Source organism: Ictalurus furcatus, chromosome 19 (genome assembly GCF_023375685.1).
Source record: "Ictalurus furcatus strain D&B chromosome 19, Billie_1.0, whole genome shotgun sequence".
NCBI lineage: Eukaryota > Metazoa > Chordata > Actinopteri > Siluriformes > Ictaluridae > Ictalurus > Ictalurus furcatus.
In genome coordinates, this window is record NC_071273.1 from 26,468,405 (window position 1) to 26,492,036 (window position 23,632).

The following is a 23,632-nucleotide window of genomic DNA, read 5'->3' on the forward strand; positions in this document are numbered from 1 at the left end:
CTCGAACCGTCCTCTTCACAGTGCGTTGAGACGATATAGACACACGTCCAATTCCAGGTGGATTTATAACATTTCCAGTGGACTGGAACTTCTTAATCATTGCCCTGATGGTGAAATGGGCGTTTTCAATGCTTGTGTTATTTTCTTATAGCCACGCCCCATTGTGTGAAGATCAACAACCTTTTGCCGCACATCACAGCTATATTCCTCACTCTTACCTATTGTTATGAATGACTAAGGGAATTTGGCCTGTGTGTTACCTCATATTTATACCTCTGTGAAACAGGAAGTCATGGTTGAACAATTTCCTGTTCCTAGTCACCCAGCTGTACTAAAAAAATATAAAATATCAATGGGAACATACTTCAAATATATTTTTCTCATATGATTGACAATAATTGTGGCACACATATATTTAACATATTAATATTTTAAGTTATAATATATAAGTTGTTTTTTTTAATAAATCTGTGTTTCATTAGTACTTGATTTACAATTATCATTATATCTATCAAAAAAGAAAGGTCATTGGGAAAAAATATTATAATTAAAAGTTTTTAAAACTTGAAATTTAAATGGTACATTAATGAAATGTTTAACTGTATAAATTAAGAAACATAATTTAAAAACAAACATTTAATAATTTAATACTTAAAGAAATAATAAAATAATGCATAATTCTTATGAAAGACATTTAAAATATAAGTGTCATGTAAGGAGGTTGAGGACAGATGCAAATGCAGATAAGAGCTTTATTGAAGAGAGGAACGCAGACAAATCCAAATTGTGAATCAAAAGCGTGGTCCAAAAACAAGCAAAAGGTCAGGCGATCAGCAAACGGGCATAACCAAGGCAAGGCAATGCAAACCACAAAACAAGAAACTAGACACAAGATCAAAACCCATGGCACGGCACACAATAAACAAAACCGTAGTACTGTGAATACTTTGCAAAGACATTGTTTGAAAACAGTCTCCTTAAACTGTGGAGTGAATGTGAGATTGGATGCATGATTAGAATGAAGGTGTGTGTTTTGGGAACAATGGTGGCCATGTTTGTAGGCCGCAGTGCAGGATGGGAAATGTAGTCACTGGTTTGCTGTGATATAACAATAAGGATACTTTATTAATTTTGACAGGATTTATATCTTATTTAATAAACACATAAATTATTGTGTAAGTAACATGAACATACATGCAATATTGTACTGTTACTCTCTAATGTGAAATATTTACAGAACATAAAACACAAATTTAAAATTAAAAGCAAAAGCACTCAGAATTCATCTTCACATTTATTTTCTTGAGTAAATAACTGAGGTTCGAGCCTGTTCGTTTCAGAAATGTTGTAAATGTTGGTGCTCTGCTCAATGTTGATCGTGTCCGTTCCTGTTTTTCTCTTTTTAAAGCTTTTGCTCTGTGTGGGTCATATTATTTGAGTAAAACAGATATTTTCTACAGTATCTCCAGCTTCACTAAAGCCTAAAGCAACATGTGACAGGAATATTCAGCTCTTTATATTTATATTTAGTCTGAGCCTCTGACTTGTTTTGAAACTGCAAGTGTGTGGTTTTTAATCAGGGGGGGGGGGCTTTAGCTCTATCTGAATTTTTCTTGGTGCGTTTCTAAATATTTTCTAAAGCAATACATTATACATGATGAGGTTTTGTTTGCGGCTTGACCATGTGACCAGCTGCTATACAGCATATATATTATATTTGTGTGTTTTGTGTCTTAGCTACAAAACAATAGCACCAACTACTTTTAGGTTTAAATACTTTGTATTCGAGTTTAAAACTTTAAACTTGTGCACATCGGATCGTATTCAGAGTTGCCGACTTAAGTCCAAAAGTTATCTAGGTATTTATGTGGAAATTTCCTGGTATTCAGAGTCAGGTTATGCAGCTGCGATTTTCTGACCTTTGGAATTTTTTCTGGATTTTTTATTTTTACTGTTAAATGTCATATGATGAAACATAAAAGCAAGAGACAATTAAAAAAGTAAAAAAGACTACTATGATGATATCTGAATGAGAAGATGGGGAGTGTTGAAATAAATCTAATAGGAGTCTCGTATATCACTAATATATTACTGCATGAATAGTGCTAGTTGTAATGATCACATTAATCACTGGTTTAACAAAATGGCTTCCACACTCATAATTCAGCAGCATGGAGAACAGAATAGCACTTGATGCAAATATTTGTGTATTTTATATTTGTGTCTCTTTTAATATCGTGCTCCAACAGTTACTGTAAGTTAATGAAGCTTCAAGATACTAAACTGAGGTCATGACATTGTAATGTGTGTGCAGGATGTAGGTGATTTTATCTCACTTTTAATTTAGGATTTGTTGAAAAATAATAAATAAAGTCACTGTTTGTGTTAATTCGATGCGCTCTGCTGTAAAGAAAACGTGCTCACGGTGTGAAGGATAACTGACCGAGCGCTCATCTGCTACGCTTACAGAGAAACTTTAACTTCATTCATCATTTCATCTATAAACTGTTTACTCCTCGATATAAACCATGTCTCTGATAAAGATATGTCTCCTCTGATGTCCCCCACTGACTTTAAACAAAGTACATAATTAATTAATTAATACTGTCATATTTATACACTTAATATTAGTCTCAAATCACATTCCATAGTGTGGGTGAGTGTATTTACAGCAAATTATAAATTTCAGCGTGAAACATTACGCAACAAACATGCACTTAAGTTCAAGATCAGAATCACATGTAACTGAGACACGCCCCTGTTTTAGATAAACTCCGCCCCTGAATACCGATGTGTGTAATTTCAGTGCACTTAACTCTGAAGACTATATTGAGGGAGTATATATATATATATATATATATGAATCTTAGTCGTGATTATTACGTTAATGTGCCATCTTTACAAAATTGATGCAGGCCGAAATGTAACAGTAATATTTTCACAAGGTGAAACACCTGTACGTAGCTTGAATAACTGAGCAGATTTTTAAACACTGGACGATTTTATAGATTATTTCACACTTTCTGTTCATGTTTATTAGGTTGAATTTGTGCATAAAGACCTTCAGCTTCTTCTGAGTGTTTGTGCTGCTCTTTATCTCTTTCTTTAGCCTCTTTAGTTTCTTTAATATATTTAATTTCATCATCATCATCATCATCATCAGCCAGCTGAGTTTGCTCCATCGTTGGCTGACGTGTGATGTTTCCGTAAGTTACCTCCTCTTCTTGCTTCTTTTCACTGTTTGTTTTTGTCCCGTTTTCTTCCTGGTCTTCCTCGATGGTTGGTTCTGTAACTCCTCCCTCGGTTTGATGTTCGGAGCTGTGATGAATGATGGCGTAATCAGCAGTGAGCTTGGAAAGTCCTCTGATTTCACCTCCATCTCCTCTTGGAAACACGACAGTGGAGTAATGAAGTGACTCTGATAAAACCGTTTTGTTCGCATACACAGACTCTTCATCCTCGACCTCGACCTCGACCTCAGCCTTCTGGAGATCGACAGGAAATAAAATGTATTAATTTGTCAACTTTATTCCACATAAAATCATCACATATTTACCGTACAATGTAATGTTTTGGGACTTTTATCATCTTGTAGTAGTCACAATAACTCATGATTCATGCTCTATTTTTGTACATTAACCAGTTTTGTGTTCACATTCTTTCTCCCGCTGTTATGACCCTGTGTATTGCAGAAAGTTTCTAATAAAAAAGTAGGACACTGATCTGGGAAGAGAGTTGAGAGATTTGGGAGTTGGATTCTTTGACTGCCTTAAATGGTTTTGTTAAAATTGGTTTGTTGCTTTAAAATCAGGTTTTGGTGTCAGTTTGGTATTATTTATTTATTTGTTTGCTTGTTTATTTGTTTATTTATTTATTATGTTTAAGTGTTATATTGCTTTACTTGGCTAAAAATTTGTACCTTTTCCAAATCTAGAGATTTGATTTTATGAAAATTGACCCAATATGAATGAAGGCTGATGAGTGGTCATGGGTACATTAAAAACCATATAAGAATGCACTATTAAAAGAATATTCATTATACTAACCCCATCATTTAACACGTTTTCTGACGCATCTTCTCGTCTAGTAGGTGGTTTGTTTTGTGTTTTCCTAAAAAAAAAAATAATAATAAAAAAACAAAACCAAAAAAAAAAAAAAATTATTAATACTTAAATAAATAATAACAATAACACTTTTTGTCATTTTGTAAAAATGTAAAATCAATAATAACCAATAAACATTACATAAATATATTTAAAAATTCATGTTTCTTTGTTGTGCTCTAATATAGGTAATTGTCTATAATTTTAAAAAAATGGACTAATTAAGTAATTACACCTTGCACACAGGAATACACCACACAGCATCATCATTACTGAAGCTCCAACAGCAGCACCAGTCAGCACAGAGGAAATATCCACACCTGAACCTAAAGTAATAAAAACACAGAGAGTTTGTAGTGTAAATATGGTAATTAATACACTATTAAGTAATAAATATTACTGAATTGTAACAACAGTTTGAATTTGAATCTACTTAAACTACAACAGAATGAATTTAAAGTGTGTATGTTGTAGATATTTGTGGATATAAACAGACATGGCCACCATGAACTACACTTCCCTACACTGCCTCATTCGCAATCACCTTACACACACCTGATCCCAATTACACACACACACACACACACACACACACACACACACACACACACACACACACACACATTTATATAGAGACTTTCTAATGCCAGATCTTTGTGAGGCGTGCAGCAAAGGCAGAAGCTGAAGGGCTTGGGGCGGGTGTGTAGACCTGCGCTGCTGGAAGAGGAAGTGTGTGTTCAGTAAACATTCTGATAGATAATGAATCACTAGCTAGGCAGATTGTTTGAACGTCAGAAGTATTTGGATAAACTAATCATGGAAGAAGAGTCGGATGGGTCAGTAATGAAATATATCAAAAGAAAAACATTCCAAAACGGAAAAATTCAGGATCTACAAAGGACTTGGAAGATAGCGAGGATATGATGCCGGGGAAATCAGAATAGTATAGGAGATGGAAATACATCACCTGAAGAATTGAACAGGCCTTTGTATAAAGTGATGATGACTTTTGAGAAATTATCAGGAAAACACATGAATCCGATAGGACTGACAAAAGCCATAAACAAAACAGTAGGTGCTGTGAGTATGGCTCAGTGTTTGGGACTGTGAAGAGTACTGATAATTGTTAAAGATGTTGCACAAGGAAATAGATTGTTAAGACTTAAAGCGTTAAATGGGGAGAAGATATCAGCTCGAGAGACTGGTGTCTCCAGCGTAGTAAAAGGTGTTATCACTGGAATTCCATCTGATATATCAATGGAAGAAGTTACAGAAAATATAAGAGAAGGAAAAGTAATAAACGCAAGAAGATTATTCAAAAACAAAGAGGGGCAGTGACTTGAAAGCATGTCTATTCCACTGACCTTTGAAGGCAGTCTCCCGGAAAAAGTTCAAATGGTATATACAGTGAGGGAAAAAAGTATTTGATCCCCTGCTGAATTTGTACGTTTGCCCACTGACAAAGAAATGATCAGTCTATAATTTTAATGGTAGATTTATTTGAACAGTGAGAGACAGAATAACAACAAAAAAAATCCAGAAAAACGCATGTCAAAAATGTTATAAATTGATTTGCATTTTAATGAGGGAAATAAGTATTTGACCCCTCTGCAAAACATGACTTAGTACTTGGTGGCAAAACCCTTGTTGGCAATCACAGAGGTCAGACGTTTCTTGTAGTTGGCCACCAGGTTTGCACACATCTCAGGAGGGATTTTCTCCCACTCCTCTTTGCAGATCTTCTCCAAGTCATTAAGGTTTCGAGGCTGACGTTTGGCAACTCGAACCTTCAGCTCCCTCCACAGATTTTCTATGGGATTAAGGTCTGGAGACTGGCTAGGCCACTCCAGGACCTTAATGTGCTTCTTCTTGAGCCACTCCTTTGTTGCCTTGGCCGTGTGTTTTGGGTCATTGTCATGCTGGAATACCCATCCACGACCCATTTTCAATGCCCTGGCTGAGGGAAGGAGGTTCTCACCCAAGATTTGACGGTACATGGCCCCGTCCATCGTCCTTTGATGCGGTGAAGTTGTCCTGTCCCCTTAGCAGAAAAACACCCCCAAAGCATAATGTTTCCACCTCCATGTTTGACAGTGGGGATGGTGTTCTTGGGGTCATAGGCAGCATTCCTCCTCCTCCAAACACGGCGAGTTGAGTTGATGCCAAAGAGCTCCATTTTGGTCTCATCTGACCACAACACTTTCACCCAGTTGTCCTCTGAATCATTCAGATGTTCATTGGCAGACTTCAGACGGGCATGTATATGTGCTTTCTTGAGCAGGGGGACCTTGCGGGCGCTGCAGGATTTCAGTCCTTCACGGCGTAGTGTGTTACCAATTGTTTTCTTGGTGACTATGGTGCCAGCTGCCTTGAGATCATTGACAAGATCCTCCCGTGTAGTTCTGGGCTGATTCCTCACTGTTCTCATGATCATTGCAACTCCACGAGGTGAGATCTTGCATGGAGCCCCAGGCCGAGGGAGATTGACAGTTCTTTTGTGCTTCTTCCATTTGCGAATAATCGCACCAACTGTTGTCACCTTCTCACCAAGCTGCTTGGCAATGGTCTTGTAGCCCATTCAAGACTTGTGTAGGTCTACAGTCTTGTCCCTGACATCCTTGGAGAGCTCTTTGGTCTTGGCCATGGTGGAGAGTTTGGAATCTGATTGATTGATTGCTTCTGTGGACAGGTGTCTTTTATACAGGTAACAAGCTGAGATTAGGAGCACTCCCTTTAAGAGTGTGCTCCTAATCTCAGCTCGTTACCTGTATAAAAGACACCTGGGAGCCAGAAATCTTTCTGATTGAGAGGGGGTCAAATACTTATTTCCCTCATTAAAATGCAAATCAATTTATAACATTTTTGACATGCGTTTTTCTGGATTTTCTTGTTGTTATTCTGTCTCTCACTGTTCAAATAAACCTACCATTAAAATTATAGACTGAACATTTCTTTGTCAGTGGGCAAACGTACAAAATCAGCAGGGGATCAAATACTTCTTTCCCTCACTGTATATCCAATATGAGAATATGTCCCAAAGCCATTAAGATGTTTCAGATGTCAGCATATAGGGCATCTAGCTGCAGTCTGACAGGGGAAATGAGATGTCCAAAGTGTGGAGATGAACATGAATATGATAAATGTCCAGGAAATACTGTGCTTAAATGTTGTAACTGTGGAGGCCTTCATAGTGCAGCATATGGAGGATTTGAAGTGCAGATAAAAGCAAGAGAAGTTCAAAAAGACAAAGTCAAAAATAAAGTAACTCATGCGCAAGCATTAAAGGATTGTGGAAGTAGCGATGACAAGCAGAAAGAGATGATAGTCAAGGACAAACCGGATACTTTGGACAAGAGAGAAGAAAAGACAGAAAGAAACCAATGCAGTCATCAATGCTCTATCAAAGAAAACTCATTAATAATGACAAAGGTTTTCATTATCGAGATTAAAAGTGTTACTTCTATGATGACAAGCAGATCAGCTAAAATAAAAATAATCATGGAAGCAGCATCAGAATTCTTGGGGATTTCTGCAATATCACTTCAAATGATATATGATGTTCTTTATCAAACATCAGCTCATGATGCTTCTCAATTGTCTGATTTGCCTGATGGTATTAAGTGTTCTGCAATGGAATGCAAGAACTTAAGAAATTTACAATAATATTAAAACAAAACCAAGTATAATATGTGTACAAGAATCATGGCTCAAACCAAATCTGCAAATTAAATGATCTGGATATAATTATGTCCGGAAGCGTAAGCATAGAAAGGGAGCACAAGGTGGAGGAGTAGTGACGTTTATTCAAGAGGGAATAGCATATAGAACACTTACAGATGTCAAAGAAATAGTATGTGTTGGTTTAGAGGTGTTCTACCGAGAGGGATCAATTGTGATTTTTAACGTTTACAATCCATGTGATAAAATTTCACAAGGGTTACTTGAAAAGGTTGGAGGAAATACAGGGAAAAGGGTGTGGAGATTTCAATGAACGTAATTGGCTATGGGGTAGTACAAAGATAGCTTGTAATGGGGAAACAGTGGAACAATTTATAGATGATAGATCACTAGTATGTTTAATTACAGGAGAAAGAACTAGATACAATATAACAGCAAATACTACATCAAATATAGATCTAACAATGATTTCAAATGAGATGGCAGAGATGTGCGAATGGTATGTGATCGATGATAATACTATTGGTAGTGATCACTTTCCAATAATTTGCACCATAAGAGTCAACAATTATAAAACAGATTATTATCTGCAAAGAAAATGTTTATATGAAAAAGCAGGCTGGAAATCTTTTTTAAATTATTGTGAGCTTAATATAAATTTTTAAATGAAGAAACAGACAAAACTTTTTGTGGATCTCTTTCTAACATGATATTAGAAGCAGCAATATTATATATCCCTCAAAGGAAAGCAGGTATAGGATATATAGGTATAGGTATAGGCCCTGGTATAGGATGTGCGTTATATGCAGATGATGGCACCACATGGAAGAGGGGTCGAAACATCTCGCAGGTCAGCTCTTGCATGCAGGCAGCCATTAAAAAGGTGGAACAGTGGACTATAGACTGAAGATTTAAAATGCCAACAAGGAAATCATGTTCTATACTCGCAAAAGAGAAATCGCAGAACATGAATTAATATTATATGATAAAGTTTTAGAACGAGTGAAAACATTTAAATAGCTAATGTCTGGTTTGATAGCGAATATACATGGAAAAAAACATATAGATTAAATTGATAATAAATGTAGAAAGTTCTTAAATGTGATGAGGGCAAGAGTGGGGAGCAGAAAGAATAGGATTGTTGATGATCTATCAAGCTATGGTTAGATCTGTGTTGGATTATGGCTGCAAATCAACAGCAAAATCAACACTAATTAATGCTCTACTGGTTGAGGCAAATGAAATGCCACTAAATTTGCATAGATTAAAATTATCATGGATATACTGGACATATATGAAGAGTTATGTTGGAAATCACATTACTACTGGTGTATTAAATAACTGCTGGGAATATGTAAACAAAAAAGAAAGGGGATTTGAATGGAGCATAAGCCCCTTAACAGAAAAATATCAGATTGCAGAGACTGAGCGGGACAGTCATGGACTTTTCCTGAGGTTGAAATTGATCTGGAGATATTAGAAAAGATAAAGGATTGGGAGGAAATGGGCATGTGTTTTAAATATGTTCAGGGAAAATTTTATGAAAGTCTACAAATATATACAGATGGATCAAAAGATCCAAGCACATGAATTACAGGAATAGGAGTGTATATTCAAGTGTTAAGTGTAGAAATTTATGTATTATATTTATGTGTATATTCTGTAGAGAATACTGACATTATAATATGTTTAACATGGGTAGAGGAAATAAGACCTGACAGAGTGGTTATATGTTCTGATTCAGCGTCAGTATTGAATGTACCCGAAGATCATCCAGAGAAGATCTGATAAATGAAATATTCATGCTCATGTATCGTATTCAAAGGAAAGGAGGAACAGTCGGATTCTGTTGGGTACATAAAGGGATTCATGGAAATTAAGCTGCTGATGAGTTAGGTAAGAAGGCTTTAAAAAGAAATGAAAAAAAGAAAAATATTAAGAAAGAGTGGGATAAGGACAAGAAGGGAAGACATTTACATAAAATTAAAAAAAAACAGGTAGAAATTAATAAAAATCTATGTGGCAGAAACAGGAAGGAAGTGGTTATAATAACTAGATTAAGGCTTGGTCATACAGGATTGAACTCTTCATTGGCTTGAATAGGAATCCAAGGAAATGATTTATGCGAATATTGTATGTAGAATACCTTCTACCTTGTAGAAGGTATATACAGGAGAGAAGGGAATTAATACAATATTTAAACAATACTGGACATACAGTAAAGATGGGGAGTTGGAGTATCTATAAGGAATAGAGGTTAATAGAGACAGGTTAGGATATAGGGTTTTAATACAATACATGTATAGTACAGATTTGAGTGATAGAGTTTAAATATATCAAAGAACAGATTTGTGTTGTAATGCATCAGTCTGGATCCAGAGGGGCTCTGAATCTGATGGATCTAGACTTGGGGTGAACACGTAATATTTTTTAAGGGATTAAGAGAAAGACATGGAATATGATGCATTAAACTGAACAGTAGGTGGCGGCATGTGCTCATGACACCAGTCCGCCATTAAAATAAAAGAAGAAGAAGCTCTTCGCAAAGTAACCACAGAATTCCTTTGTGTCATTAACGTTATCAAGCCTTTGTATTTTACCGCCTGATTTATACTGGTCCTGACTTTGACTGTGTTTACTGATTAGGTGTTTTGGCTAACTCTATTCCTGATATCCTGTTTGTTGAGTGCCTGACCTGTGCCCGTTTCATGTTTTTGCCTCTGCCTTACGTTTTTGGATTTGTTGCATGGACTTTTATTAAAAGCTGCCTTACCTGCATTCTGAGTCTCTCTAACAATGTTTTAATTGAACCAAACTGCATATTTAGATTGATATCTTATTGCTGCTCTGGAGGAAGGCATGTTTCAGATGTTGGGAAAACCAAATTTATATTTAATTATAGAATATTAAATAATGTGGGTATTGGTAAATCTGTCATTGGGCTTTGTTCTACTTTATATTTGCAGTATTTAAAAAATAAAACTGATAAAGCTAGATATTTTTCAAAGTTAAACAGAGAACAGTATTTATTATGACCTGCAGCTGACCTTCAGTATTAGCTTTACTTCCTGTTTTTTTGTGAAAAACAGTTTATAGGACACAGCAATTTATTTTCTATTTTGAAAAGAAACATGTTGCTTTCAAGTCATCAGACAGGTATACATGTCACCCTTGTTTGTAGCATTTGTTCTGTACAATTTATTTTGAAACACTGCATGTGGAAATTTGTTTGTTGCAAGATGTATCTTTCAGAGCTTCCTAATTTGCACAATATAACGCTAAAGTAAATCATTAAAGTAAATCATTAAAATTAAATGATCATTAAATGTGTGTCTTTTCTACCACACTGCCAAGTTTAAAACCACAAGCTGCATTTCCTACATTTCATAAGTTCCTGAATTGTGTAATATAAACATTGGGTTTCATTTGAATGGTGACACATCCTTAGTTGTGTAATGAACATTCAGGGGGTTTTAATGCACCAAGTTTATAAAATAGATTCAAATGTGTACTCGCCTAACACACATTTTCATTAATGCTAAACACTTAATAGTGATGCAGTACTAGTTTCAGCAGCTTTGCTGTTTTCAAATTCATAATAATCTTTTAACAAAAACAGATTTCCATTTTGGCACAAAACTGACTAAATGTATCTGTACCAACATGATAGATCAGGGTTCTTCAAATCTGGTCCTCGAGGTCCACTGTCCTGCAGAGTTTAGCTCCAACCCTAATCAAACACACCTGAACAAGCTAAGCAAGGTCTTCAGGAATACTAGAAAATTACAGACAGGTGAGTTTGGAGTTTGGAGCTAAACTCTGCAGATTTGAAGAACACTGTGATAGATCATGCTTCACTGTTGCCAATACAGACCTCACTGAAAGCCTAAACTATTGTATCTGTAAAACACTGTTCATTTTTATTATTTGTTATGTTTATATTACATCTGTTAATTTCTCATAACGCATGAATCAAGTAGGCTTTTCCCCAGATTTCTACTAGACCTAGCTCTGTAACCAGTGGAATCTCAAACTCACAATTTTTACAGCAGAATGCTACTATAGAGGACTTATTTCTGTGAAAATTTCAGTTTGTATCTTGTCCCCCACCAGAGATATTCAGCCCGAAAAGTGAAGGGAATCTAAATAAAAATTTAAATCTAAAATGTTCTGCATACACATGATACTTCCCCAAGTAACTCAGACTGAGACTCGAGCCCTTCCCATTATAAATTAGCACTAAAAGCAGAACTGTGAGCAATCTTGAGCATTACATTTGGACTTACGTTCTAAGTCTAAAGAACAGGAATGTGCAAAAGGTTTATATATATATAAACAGCTGTATAACCAAAATGTGTTGTGTACCATGATATAAAGATGGCTGTTGTAGTTTAACCAACTTTTTTTTTTTTTTTTTTTTTACATAGTGGTTTTACAATGCCAGTACATAGAGATAATCACTAGGAGAAAAAAAAAATTAAATGGTGAAGCAACCAACTTTACAATTATTGGACCAGTTGAAATGGACTGACCTTTTACATTCTGATGTAAATAGCATTCAATTCCCTCAATCTCTAATTGACATTACCACTTGTAAACACAAACCTTCCACTTAGTAAGGAGAGGGCTTTCAAAAGCTCTACCCCCATCGATATTGTTCATATAGACTGCCATAAAAATAATAAATGTGGTCAGTTTTAAAATAAATGTTACAAAAAAATTAACCTTGTGAAGTTTCTAACCTTTAGCAGCAGAGCAGTGATCCACTTTCATACATGAGAAGATCTGAGAGGCGACTCCCAGCTTATTGGAGCCAACACACTGCAGACTGCCATTAAGTGATGTCCGGATGGAGACAAAGCTTCTTAAGGTTGTGTTGCTAGCTGACTCCGAGGTGGATATGAACTCAGAGGGTCGGACAATTTGACCTGAGAGACGCCACTCTAGTTTAGGAGATGGATTTCCATGAACCTCACAGGAACTGTTGAAGAAATCCTGAATGAAGTTACATCTGGAGGAGGGAGAGATCTGAGGAGCATCTGAGAGAGAGACAGAGACAGGAATAATCTGCATTTAGTTTAAGACTCCAAATCGTTTATCTGCAAATAACTTCACTGTTAGTCCTATAATAAAGAGTCCTTAAACACTGTACTGCTTTATATGAATGAGACAAAACACAGTCACTTTTACACATATCTGATGAAGCAAAGACAGGATTCTATTAAACTATTGGTATTTCATGAATTATAATTCAGTAGGATGAATAGTAGTGATTAATCAGCACTTACACAGAACATGTAGTATAAAAGAGCTCTGTGCTGATTTGTTCCTGTTCTGGAGCTGGTAGGTGGCAGTGCAGGTGAAATTGAGTCCATGATGAAGGTGAGTAGCGTTGAAGTTCAGCTGAGAGGAGCTGACGCTGGTGTTGTGGTTCTGCTCCTGTCTTCTCTCCTCAGGCAGGAAGTTCCATGTAAAAGTGGGTGGCTTTAAGAGACATGGAGGAGCTGGAGCAGAGCAAATGAGACTCACTGAAGTTCCCTCCACCACCTCATTTTGGTCCTCCACCTCCCCCTGATCCTCCTTATACAGTGTTATTGAGGGAGTGATTGGAGAAGCTGAGATAAACACACAGTATCACATTAGAGATGAGTTTTAAATGTGTTCCAGTGCATCATTAGTGTAATTACAGTTACACTGTACACACACACTGCTGCAGATCTCACCTCCCACTCTTACAGACACTGATGGAGATTTATAATTCCATTTCAGTTTTCCTGAAGTTTCTAATCTAAAGTAATAATCTCCACTGTAATTCTTTCTGATGTTGTAGAAGACGGTGGTGCAGTTCTTCATGCGGAGGTCTCCTATAATTTCCCCTTCAATCTTGTTCTCTTCAGTTACTTTAGAGTTAAAGACTCTGTTATTGTTAGGATCAGTGCCGTCTTTTAACCAGATTCCTGTAGGATCTGTCTGGAGATCTCCATCATATTGTTCTTCAATCTCAAAACTGCAGGGTATGAGAACACAGAGTCCTCTCACAGCTTCTACACTCTCTGGTAGACTGATGGAGAATTCTCTACACAAAACACCTGCAAACACACACACACACACACACACACACACACACACACACACACACACGCTGCATTTATATAAAGTGTGTAGAAATATTGACTCCAAACTGCAGTTGTGTTACAGAATCACACCAAACTGGTTCAGTTACTGCCTGAGTTTAACACACTTACGTTATCAGGTCACACATTAAATATAAATTCTACACAAACCTTTAAACAGAAAACAAACGATGACGAGTTTCTCTGCTGATTTCATCTCTCTGTTCAGGAAAGATCACCTGGAGAACATGCACAAATGGATTTGATGATGTGGTGGAATAATACACAATAATGCTGCTTCAATCAGAATATTACAAGGTGCATTTTATACCCAAGTGGATGTAAAGAAAAGAAAAACACAAATGCATTGTTGCACAGTGTCACGAAACAGTCTGTGTGGTGTAACGGAATATGTCTTGTGTGCATTACATCAGTACATCTGAGGGGTATTCCACAATACAAGCTACTTTAACAAGCTCAGAAAAATGTCATCAATTTTGGTTCCACAAAGCAAGCTAACTGTAACAAACAGGACTCGGGAGATGTTGAGGGTCCATGTGCAGGAGGGTTTATTAACTGAGCCAAAATACAATCCAAACTCTCAGTCATTATGGTAGTAACGCATGATAATTCCAAAGCAGAGGGCAAACCCAAAGACTAAACAATAAACAAGGTAAGGGTGACACACAGTAAACACATACATGACTCAAAACATGCACAAACACTGGGATTGTCAAGACTATACATCATCAACCCTGTTCTTGAAGATCCACCTTCCTGAAGACTTTAGCTCCAACCATAATCGTGCCCACCTGACCATCTAAGAAGTTCTTGATCAACTAAAACAGGTGCGTTAGAATTTGGCTGGAGATTAAACCTGCAGGAATGTAGATCTCAGGGAAGAGGGTTGGTGACCAGGATTTGTGTGTTTGTATGTTCTTGTCTGGTGTGACAGAACACCCAACTGGAGGTCCCTGAAGCCAAAATACACCTGCACTGAGACCTGCTATTGGGTCTGGGAGCAGGCTGATTCAGATGCTCTTGAAAGTTTTCAACAAGAGACAAATCTAGAATCTCCAAAGCAGCAACCCATACGTGTTCTTGAGGACACTGAAGTAGAAGGATATAATCAATATATACAATAACTGAACGGTTGAGGAACTCACAGAGCACTGTGAGTGCAAAATCTGGGACGAGGGAAGGAGCAATGATGAGACCATAGGACATTACCAAGTATTCATAGTGCCCAGAAGTGCCGGCTGTCTTCCACTCATCTCCTTCTCTGATGCGTATAAGGTTATACATGTTATATAACTCTCCTCTCAGCTGTTCAAGTAATGTCCTATTTGTATCAAAATATGTCTCATTTATATTGCTTCCTTTAAGACTGTGGCATGACCTACTTCCATTTAATTGAGCATCAGATTATTACGCAAAATGGGCTTTTAATAAATTCTGCCTGTCTTTCTGTTTCTCTCTGTCTGATTATCTCTGTCTCTGTCTAATCTCCCTTTCATTAGAACTAAAGTAGCACTAAATAAAGATGATGACAGGAAGAACTTTTTTTTTTTTTTTTTTTTTTTTTTTACAAAAACACAGATGGAGAAATTAGTAGAGAGAGATAAAGAGAAACAAAGTGAGACTGAAAGACAAAGAGACACAAGGAGTGAGACAGAGAGAAGGAGAGAGAGAGAGAGACATACACACAGAGACAGTGACTAAGAGAAAGAGAAATTTTTGATTAAAAAAACACACTTTATTTTATCAACAACAAATTATATAAATCAAATCCACTCATTGGCACAATCAACACCATAGCATATCAAAAATTAATTCTCCCTCAACCACTGTACAAATAATCTTGTTAAAACACCACAGCATTTTAAAAGACTCTATATCATTCATTAGCTTATAATACTTATATTCAACAACAACTCAAAAAAAAAAAAAAAAAAAAAACCTTGAAAAGAAGTGTTACGTCCTGACTGGATCTGTTCTCCATTCTATTTCTCCTTGTACAGTAAACTGAAAGTTTTCTTGCCCAACAATGAAATTAATCGATTGCCATTTTGTTCTCAGTTTTGGACTTTATCTTCACCCTAAAATGAAAGCATCAGAAGTGAACTTTTCCTCAAATTTTGAAAACACCTGATTCATTAAGTCAAGTATTGGTCTGAGTCTAGCACATTCTATAAAGCAGTCTCTCTTAATCCACAAAACAGGTATTTGTAATAATCATTTGGATTTATAGCAGCAACAAAAGCATTAACTGCTATGGCCCCATGTAGTATTCTCCACTGCAAGTCACCGGATTGTTTACTCAATGGTGGTTTGTAAATTACCCTGAAAGATGGTTCACTTCATTCCTTAACCCAAGTTTCTCCCGCCACACTTTATCCCTCTTCCCATTTAGAGCTACTTTACTGAATACTTTGACAAAACATTTATATATCACTTCACCTCCAGCAAAGTCAAAGTCCAACTCTCTGTACCTCTCCAGGTCCAGTAAGCGGCCAGACATACCTTTCAAGTCTGGTGAAATAACAAGTTTTGGAAAGGGGTCTCTCCAATCACGCAACAATGATCCATAGCCATAGTCCTATAGCATTGTTAACTCCTATCCATCAATCTTTTTTTCCACAGTCCTAGCAAAGCCTCCGCTTGGCGTGTTGATCTCTGGCCTAATGCAGCGGCTACTGCATTCACATTGCTCAGGTCAGGCCCTGCCGCTTCAGTAATATGTCTCAGCTTTACCATTCCAGAGTCACACAGCCTTGTTGTGAGGCCTGGTGCACACTCACTCGGTAAATCCAAGCACGCCCCCTTCAACAAAGACTCCTCAATCAGCCAAAACAAAGATTCTGTCCTTAGTTTTCTGTCCTTAATTTTCATGAGGCAATCGTATGCCTTCTATATTAAGGCATAATTTGTTTAGCATTGGTTCAATTGCCAAAGAGTCTAGCATTCCAGAGAGTGCACATCCTTGTCTAATGCCACTCAAACTACCATTGATTTTTAACATACTTTCAATGTCCCGATATAACACTTTAATCATTCCCATAAAGCCAGGACCAAAAAGAAAAGCATTGAGAGTTTTCCAAAGGTACTAGTGTTCCACTCTATCAAATGATTTTTCCTGGTCAATAGAGATGAGACCCAGATTAATACCCAAAGGTCCAGATACCTCTAAAACATCCGAACAAGGAACACATTGTCTGAAATAGACCTACCAGGCACACAGTAAGTCTGGTCAGGGTGAATGACCTGCCCCATCACCTCTCTCAGTCTCTTTGCCAGGGTTTTGGAGAGGATTTTGAGATCAGAGCACAGCAGACTTACAGTTCACCAGTTTTTGATTTCTTGCAGGTCACCCTTTTTTGGCAGTAGGGTGATCACAGCTCTCCTGCAACTCAGTGGCAAAGAGTCTTCCACTTGGCTCTCATTTAGAACAGCCATGAGATTCTCACCCAGCAACTCCCAGAAAGATTCAGCTGGGAGCCCATTAATGCCAGGGGCCTTTCCACCCTCCATGTCCCACAAAGCATTATAAAGCTCTCTTTCACACAGAGACTTCTCCAACTCTGCCACCAACTTCTTCAGAATCCGTGGTAGGCCTACATAAAAGCCAGCAGACATCACTTCATCCTCCCTATATTCACTTCTATACAGCTCATTATAAAACCGTACAGCCCGCTGTCGTATTTCAGATAGCTGTGTCCGTTCTTGCCCATTTTCAGACCGCAGAGAGTGAACATAGCAACTCTGACCGTTTTTCCTTTCCAGACCGAAGAAGAATTTACAACGGGCATCCATTTGTGTAAGGTTTTATAAATGCGACCTGACCAGAGCTCCCTGTGCCTTTATGCCCAGCAAGTCAGTCAGAAGAGTTTAATTGGACTTAAGAGCCTCAATACCGCTCTTCCATCTCATAACCTCTACTGATGTTTGTAGCTCTATAATTTCAGCTTCAAGCTTTTTTTTGGTGATATTTCTAGCGATTAATAATTTAATTTCAGCTTTCCCATAGTCCCACCACTGGTGCAGATCACTTAACAGAGATGTGTTAAAGTGCCAGTAGGCACTCTTAGACCTTACATTCGCTATATATATACATGACCGGTAACAAGGGCATGATCAGAAAAACCAACAGGACTAATTACACACCTTTTCACAATGTTGAAATGATGTTTAAAACAGTGAGGTCAATCCAATCTGGCCAAAGAAACAAAATTCTCTCAGACATGTGCCTGTGTGTATTGTCTAACATTTTCATTCAACAATCTCCAGATATTGCACAGTTTATGAGCCTTAATCAAAGTGCATACAGCGTAACCTGAAGCAACGTGAGGTTCTGCATGATTGCGACATAGTGCATGGTTCTCTGTGCAGTTAAAATCACCCCCTAGAACCAAGTAGTCTTCTGAGTTACACTTCTGTAGAGTTTTATTAAGATTATTAAAAATACAAACTCTCTCAGCGCCATTAGTGGGGGCGTATATATTAATAAACACAATACTGAACTTTTCAAACCATGCCCGAATAACTATTCATCTGCTTAGAGTCTCTTGTTTCACCTCAAAGGAGTCAGGAATAAAGTTCTTAGCAAATAGAACCGCCACCCCTCCTCTAGTGGAACGAACAGAACCTCTCCCTCCCATTCTTTCCTCCAGTCCTTCTCATTGAGACAGTCACTGTGTGTCTCCTGAATGAAGACAACACCAATGTTCTTTTGCTTAATTAATTGAAACATCTGTCCTCTTTTATACATGTCTCGTGCCCCATTTATGTTGAGAATATCCACCCTCACCACGCTCACTGAAAAGTGTGTAAGAAAGAAAGAACACAAAACAGACAGCAACATGGAAGGGCAGTGTGTACCATGTCATTTGGAAACCATCTTCTGCTTGAAGATCTGACCTCAGTTTAGCAATAACTTTCTTTAACTTACAGTATATATTTCCTGTGCTGTGAACTGTTCCTCCCCCTCGCTTCTCGTTAGTGTCCCAACAGTATTAACAAACATTCTGCTGTCGGGAAAAAGTCTGTGACTTGAACATTTTTCATATTTTTCGTCCTTTGTAAAAAGGACCTTACTTTTTCAAATGAATATGTACTGCATCCATTCCGTCTGCTGCTATTGTCAGCTGTATCACTGTCAGAGTCATCAACTGCACTACTTTCAGTGTCATTGTTCTTATCAGCGTGTTTCTATCAGCTGACTGGGTTTTTCTTTTTCTGCATTTCCTTTAGGCCTTTTAATCTTAACAGAGGGCGTTTTTAACAGCACCTTATCACTCACACGCTCCGTATCCATTCCTTCAATCAGCTGCAAGCTGCTTTAAAGTTTAATTCTGTCTTTTCTGATTCCCCCAGCCCTGCGTTGTTAACATCTGTGCTCACACTTTCCATCACCTCCAGCCTCATCTCTCATGCTTTTTGCGCCCGTGTTCCCAGACAGTATCTTCACCTTCTCCACAGCCTGCAGGCTCAGCATTTTTATCCTCAGTCCGCTCAGGACATGAACGTCTAATGTGCCCTTCTTCTCCACATCTAAAACATTTCATAGTCTCTGAACTTGCGAACACATCACAATCAAAGCCGTCAATTCTAAACCTAAATGCAACATTTAAGTCTTCTGTTTCATTCTTTAAAATCATGTACACTTGTCGTGTAAAGCAGACTACATGCTTAAGTAGAGGGGACTTCTACATTTCCGTGATCAGAAGGTCATCTTTATTGAATGGAGGGTGAATGTATCACTAGGGTGAATGTGTCCTGTATGACTACTCCATTTTGCACCACACTGTTTACTTTTCATGACGGACCCTGTAGACGCCATTGCCGACCAGCAAGCGCTGGAGGACAGCGTTCCTCGGTCTTAACCCAAATCTTATTATTCGGCTCAACCTGTGGTATAAGCCTCTCGGAGTGTCTGTACCAAACTCTAATTAACTAACATGATAGAAAAGAGAAGAAAAGGAGAAAAAGGAGGAACTCACTCGCCCTGTAGGGCTCTCACTCACACACCAGCCCCACCCACACACTCCCGCATACGCACAGAGAGACAGACAGACAGAAAGACACAGACACACAGACAGAGAGACAGTGACTAAGAGACAGAGAGAGAGAGGGACAGAAGAGAAAGAGAGAGAGACACACACATACAGAGACAGAGAGAGAGAGAGAGAGAGGTAGAGAGAGAGAGACCGTCAGACAGACAGACACACAGAGAGACATTGATTAAGACAGAGAGAAAGAGAGAGAGAGAAAGTGACAGAGAGAAAGAGAGAGAGAGAGGGAGAGAAAGAGAGAGACAGGATTTAATCACTTCTCAAATACAAGTACATTTTTTTTAATTACACAGAGTGTTCTGATTGGCTGAGAGCAGTGCAGGCAGTGCAGTGGAATCTCATTAACACTGTGTGAGAGGAGCATTAACATGTTTTTTATTTTTACAAAAATGAAATGTGCAAAGTCACAACAGTGTGTATGTTTTCAGTATCAGTATTTTTTCCACAGATAAACACTCAATCATCAGTTTAAATAAATTAAAGAAACAAACAAACAAAGCTAAGTTCACCAGTAAATAAATAAATAAATAAATAAATAAGTGTGATTCTTACCTCTGTGTTTTTAAGTGTCCAGTTCTCCAACTGACGTGTAATCCACTACACCCATGATGAATCACCTTATATTACATACCCCCACACTCACACACACACACACACACACACACACACACACACACACACAACTTCCTCTCACGCTCACCATGCCAAAACCGCAGCACTAACAGGAAGTTCCTTTATTCTACTTTTATTTTTATTTTTTATTTACTACTTTATTAACTATTATGTGATAAAATATTATTAAATTATTAAACGTATTACTGAAGTGAAATGAAATAAACTCAAAATCTTACATTTGTTTTTATTATTGAAAAAATATATGAAAATGTACTGTAATATACAAATTCACAGCATTTGGCAGATGCTTTTATCCAGAGCGGCTTATATTTATCTCATTTATACAGCAGTTGAGGGTTAAGAGCTTTGCTCAAGGACCCAGCAGTGGTAGCTTGGCAGTGCTGGGGCTTGACCTCCTGACCTTCTGATCAGTAACCCAGAGCCTTTAACCCCTGAGTCACCACTGCACACACACACACTTTACTATCTCTAGTGGCAATTCTCCATTTTAGTTTCTGTGTAATTTTAATCATTATTGGAGTTTTAATTTTTAATAATTCATTTTTTAGTTTTTTTAAAATGCTGTTTTATTTTTTGTTGTTTTACTGCTAAGATACTGATAAGGTAATTATTTATTCGAATGAAAACACAGATCGATGCAGTGCCGCCCCCTACAGGACTGTGGTTTGAAATACAACTTTACATGTAAAGCGGGTTTGCATCGACAGTTTGAGAGCTGTTAAATAATATGACAGAATCACATGAATATTTCCTCAAATGTCATCCTCATGAGATAACAGTCTGAACTCATGAGCAAATAATGGAGAATAAAACTGAAAAGTAAAAGGTGAATGATGCACCGAGATTTCAGATACTTTATAAATTTAAAATTACATACACCATCTTTACTGCATTCTGTAATATGTACTGTGTTCTGTGAAAATATCGAGAGGAGGAACTACAGCATCTGAAGTAAAACACAACCTGATAAAACACCTTTACGGTGTTAAAACACTGTGTTTAATAGAGAGCACGCAGCGAGCTTTATGTTAAATGTGACATCGGTAGCATATATTCCTTCTGTTAACTGATAAACTGATACAAGATCCAAAGAAAATGTCACTTTATTTACCATCATTTATAGTTCGATGTCATTTTAAAATACAGGTATTAAGATTTTTTTAATCAAATTCTACATTACAAAGCAGAATTGTACAAAACTAGAACAAAAGCATGACATTTCTTTTCATTACATCTGAAGATAGATATCAATAACCAAAGCAAGTACAAAACACATTATATAGAAATATAAAGATAAAGATAAGAAGATATATTAAAATGTAGCACTCATACTAATGAACATAAAATTATTTATTAAACATAAATTATTATAGAAATTTACGCTGAGCTTACCATTTATTTGTGAATAGACTGGTATACCTAACAAACTGGCAACGTGTATATAAACATATAATAAAAAAATACTTGTAAATCTTTTCAACATTTATTTTCATGAAAATAAAACCAATGTTTTTGTTTGTTTTTGTCAGCAGGACTGAGAGAACTAAACGCTGAAAGCAACAACAACAACTTTTGCTTGTGCAGATGATCAGTTTAAACTTGAAGCTTTTTTCCCAAAAGCAATAAACATATGCAATAAGTGCACTTGTGTGTGAAACTACGATGGTTTTCTCTACTTTTATGTCTTTTTTCCTTCAAACCAAGCTCATCAATTTAAAGGTGTTTATATAAACAGGTATTTATCACACGTGTATACATTTTGCCCTTTGTAGCCTGTACATCTGAGCAGGTTTACCATTCATCCAACCATTCATTCTCTGTACTGTTTATCCTACATGAGATCACAGGGAGCCTGGAGTCTATTCCAGCTGGAGTGCCTGGAGAGAGCCCTGAGGGCCAGGGGAGAACATGCAAGCTCCATGCACGCAGGATGGAGGCGGGAATTGAACCCCCAACCTGGGGGCTGTGAAACAAACATGCTAACGACTAAGCCACGTGCCAGCCCCCGCCCTGAGCAGGCTTTTTAAACAATAAATGATATCAGTCAGCCTTATCTGAGTGAATGAGTTGAGCTGAATCTCTTTCTTGAATCTGTGATGGTTTTATTCCATTATTCCCATCTTCCTCTAAATCCAAATGCGTTTGCTCCATCATCAGGGGACGTGTGATGTTTCCGTAAGTTGCCTCCTCTTGTTCCATATTTGTCCCGTTTTCTTCCTGGACTTCCTCGATGGCTGGTTCTGTAACTCCTCCCTCGGTCAGATGTTCGGAGCTGTGATGGATGATGGCGTAGTCAGCAGTGAGCTTGGAAAGTCCTCTGATTTCACTTCCATCTCCGTTGGGAAACACGACAGTGGAATAATGAAGTGACTCTGATAAAACAGTTTTGTTCGCATACACAGACTCTTCATCCTCGACCTCGACCTCAGCCTTCTGGAGATCGACAGGAAATAAAATTAATTCTTTTTTTAAAATTAATTTGATCTAAAAAGACATCAATATGTCCTCCAATCAGCTCTGTGTGTGGAGTTTCACACCCACCGTGTCGAGTCCTGCTGGGTCTCCTGGTCCAGACCGCGAAGGACTCGCTTTCCTGAATGAATGAATCAATAAAAACATTTCCATTTAAAATATTACATTAAATGTACATAAAAATGTAGACTTACATTTTGTCTTTTTTTTAAATAAATTTTTTTTCTTCTTAATATTCCTACAGTACCTAGCGTAAAAGTACAGTTTTTACAGTGAACACACCTTACACACAGGAATACACCACACAGCATCATCATTACTGAAGCTCCAACAGCAGCACCAATCAGCACGGAGGAAATATCCACATCTGCACCTAAAATAATAAAACACAGAGAGGGTTTGGAATGTAAATATGACAAATAGTACATTTTTAATTAATATATTACTGAATTAAATTGTCAAATAAATTGTTAGCAAATTATATATTAGTAAATGAAGAATTAGTACATCATTAACTTAAAAAGTACTGAATTTGTCAACAACAATTTACAGAATCCAC

At 37.3% G+C, this 23,632-nt stretch overlaps 2 protein-coding genes across 3 annotated transcripts; both read right to left on the bottom strand.

Annotated features, from left to right (window-relative positions):
• Positions 1–2,314: 2,314 nt before the first annotated feature.
• On the bottom strand, positions 2,315–20,726 carry LOC128623535 (sialic acid-binding Ig-like lectin 13). Of its 2 annotated transcripts, none has more exons than XM_053650633.1 (8): positions 20,518–20,726; positions 14,066–14,133; positions 13,505–13,870; positions 13,070–13,396; positions 12,524–12,820; positions 4,339–4,429; positions 4,047–4,110; positions 2,315–3,485 (listed from the first exon to the last, which is right to left on the bottom strand). In XM_053650633.1, exons 2-8 carry the CDS (start codon positions 14,109–14,111, stop codon positions 3,015–3,017), a joined length of 1,662 nt encoding a protein of 553 aa, XP_053506608.1. In that variant the 5' UTR covers positions 14,112–14,133; positions 20,518–20,726; the 3' UTR covers positions 2,315–3,014. The 2 variants fall into 2 exon arrangements, with proteins under 2 accessions (XP_053506608.1, XP_053506609.1); XM_053650634.1 differs by having other exon boundaries at positions 19,894–20,726.
• A 960-nt stretch (positions 20,727–21,686) lies between these two features.
• On the bottom strand, positions 21,687–23,560 carry LOC128623536 (uncharacterized). Its single transcript, XM_053650636.1, has 3 exons — positions 23,356–23,560; positions 23,143–23,194; positions 21,687–23,034 (listed from the first exon to the last, which is right to left on the bottom strand). The coding sequence occupies exons 1-3, from the start codon at positions 23,499–23,501 to the stop codon at positions 22,642–22,644; spliced, it is 591 nt and encodes a 196-aa protein (XP_053506611.1). The 5' UTR covers positions 23,502–23,560; the 3' UTR covers positions 21,687–22,641.
• Between the last annotated feature and the right edge of the window lie 72 nt (positions 23,561–23,632).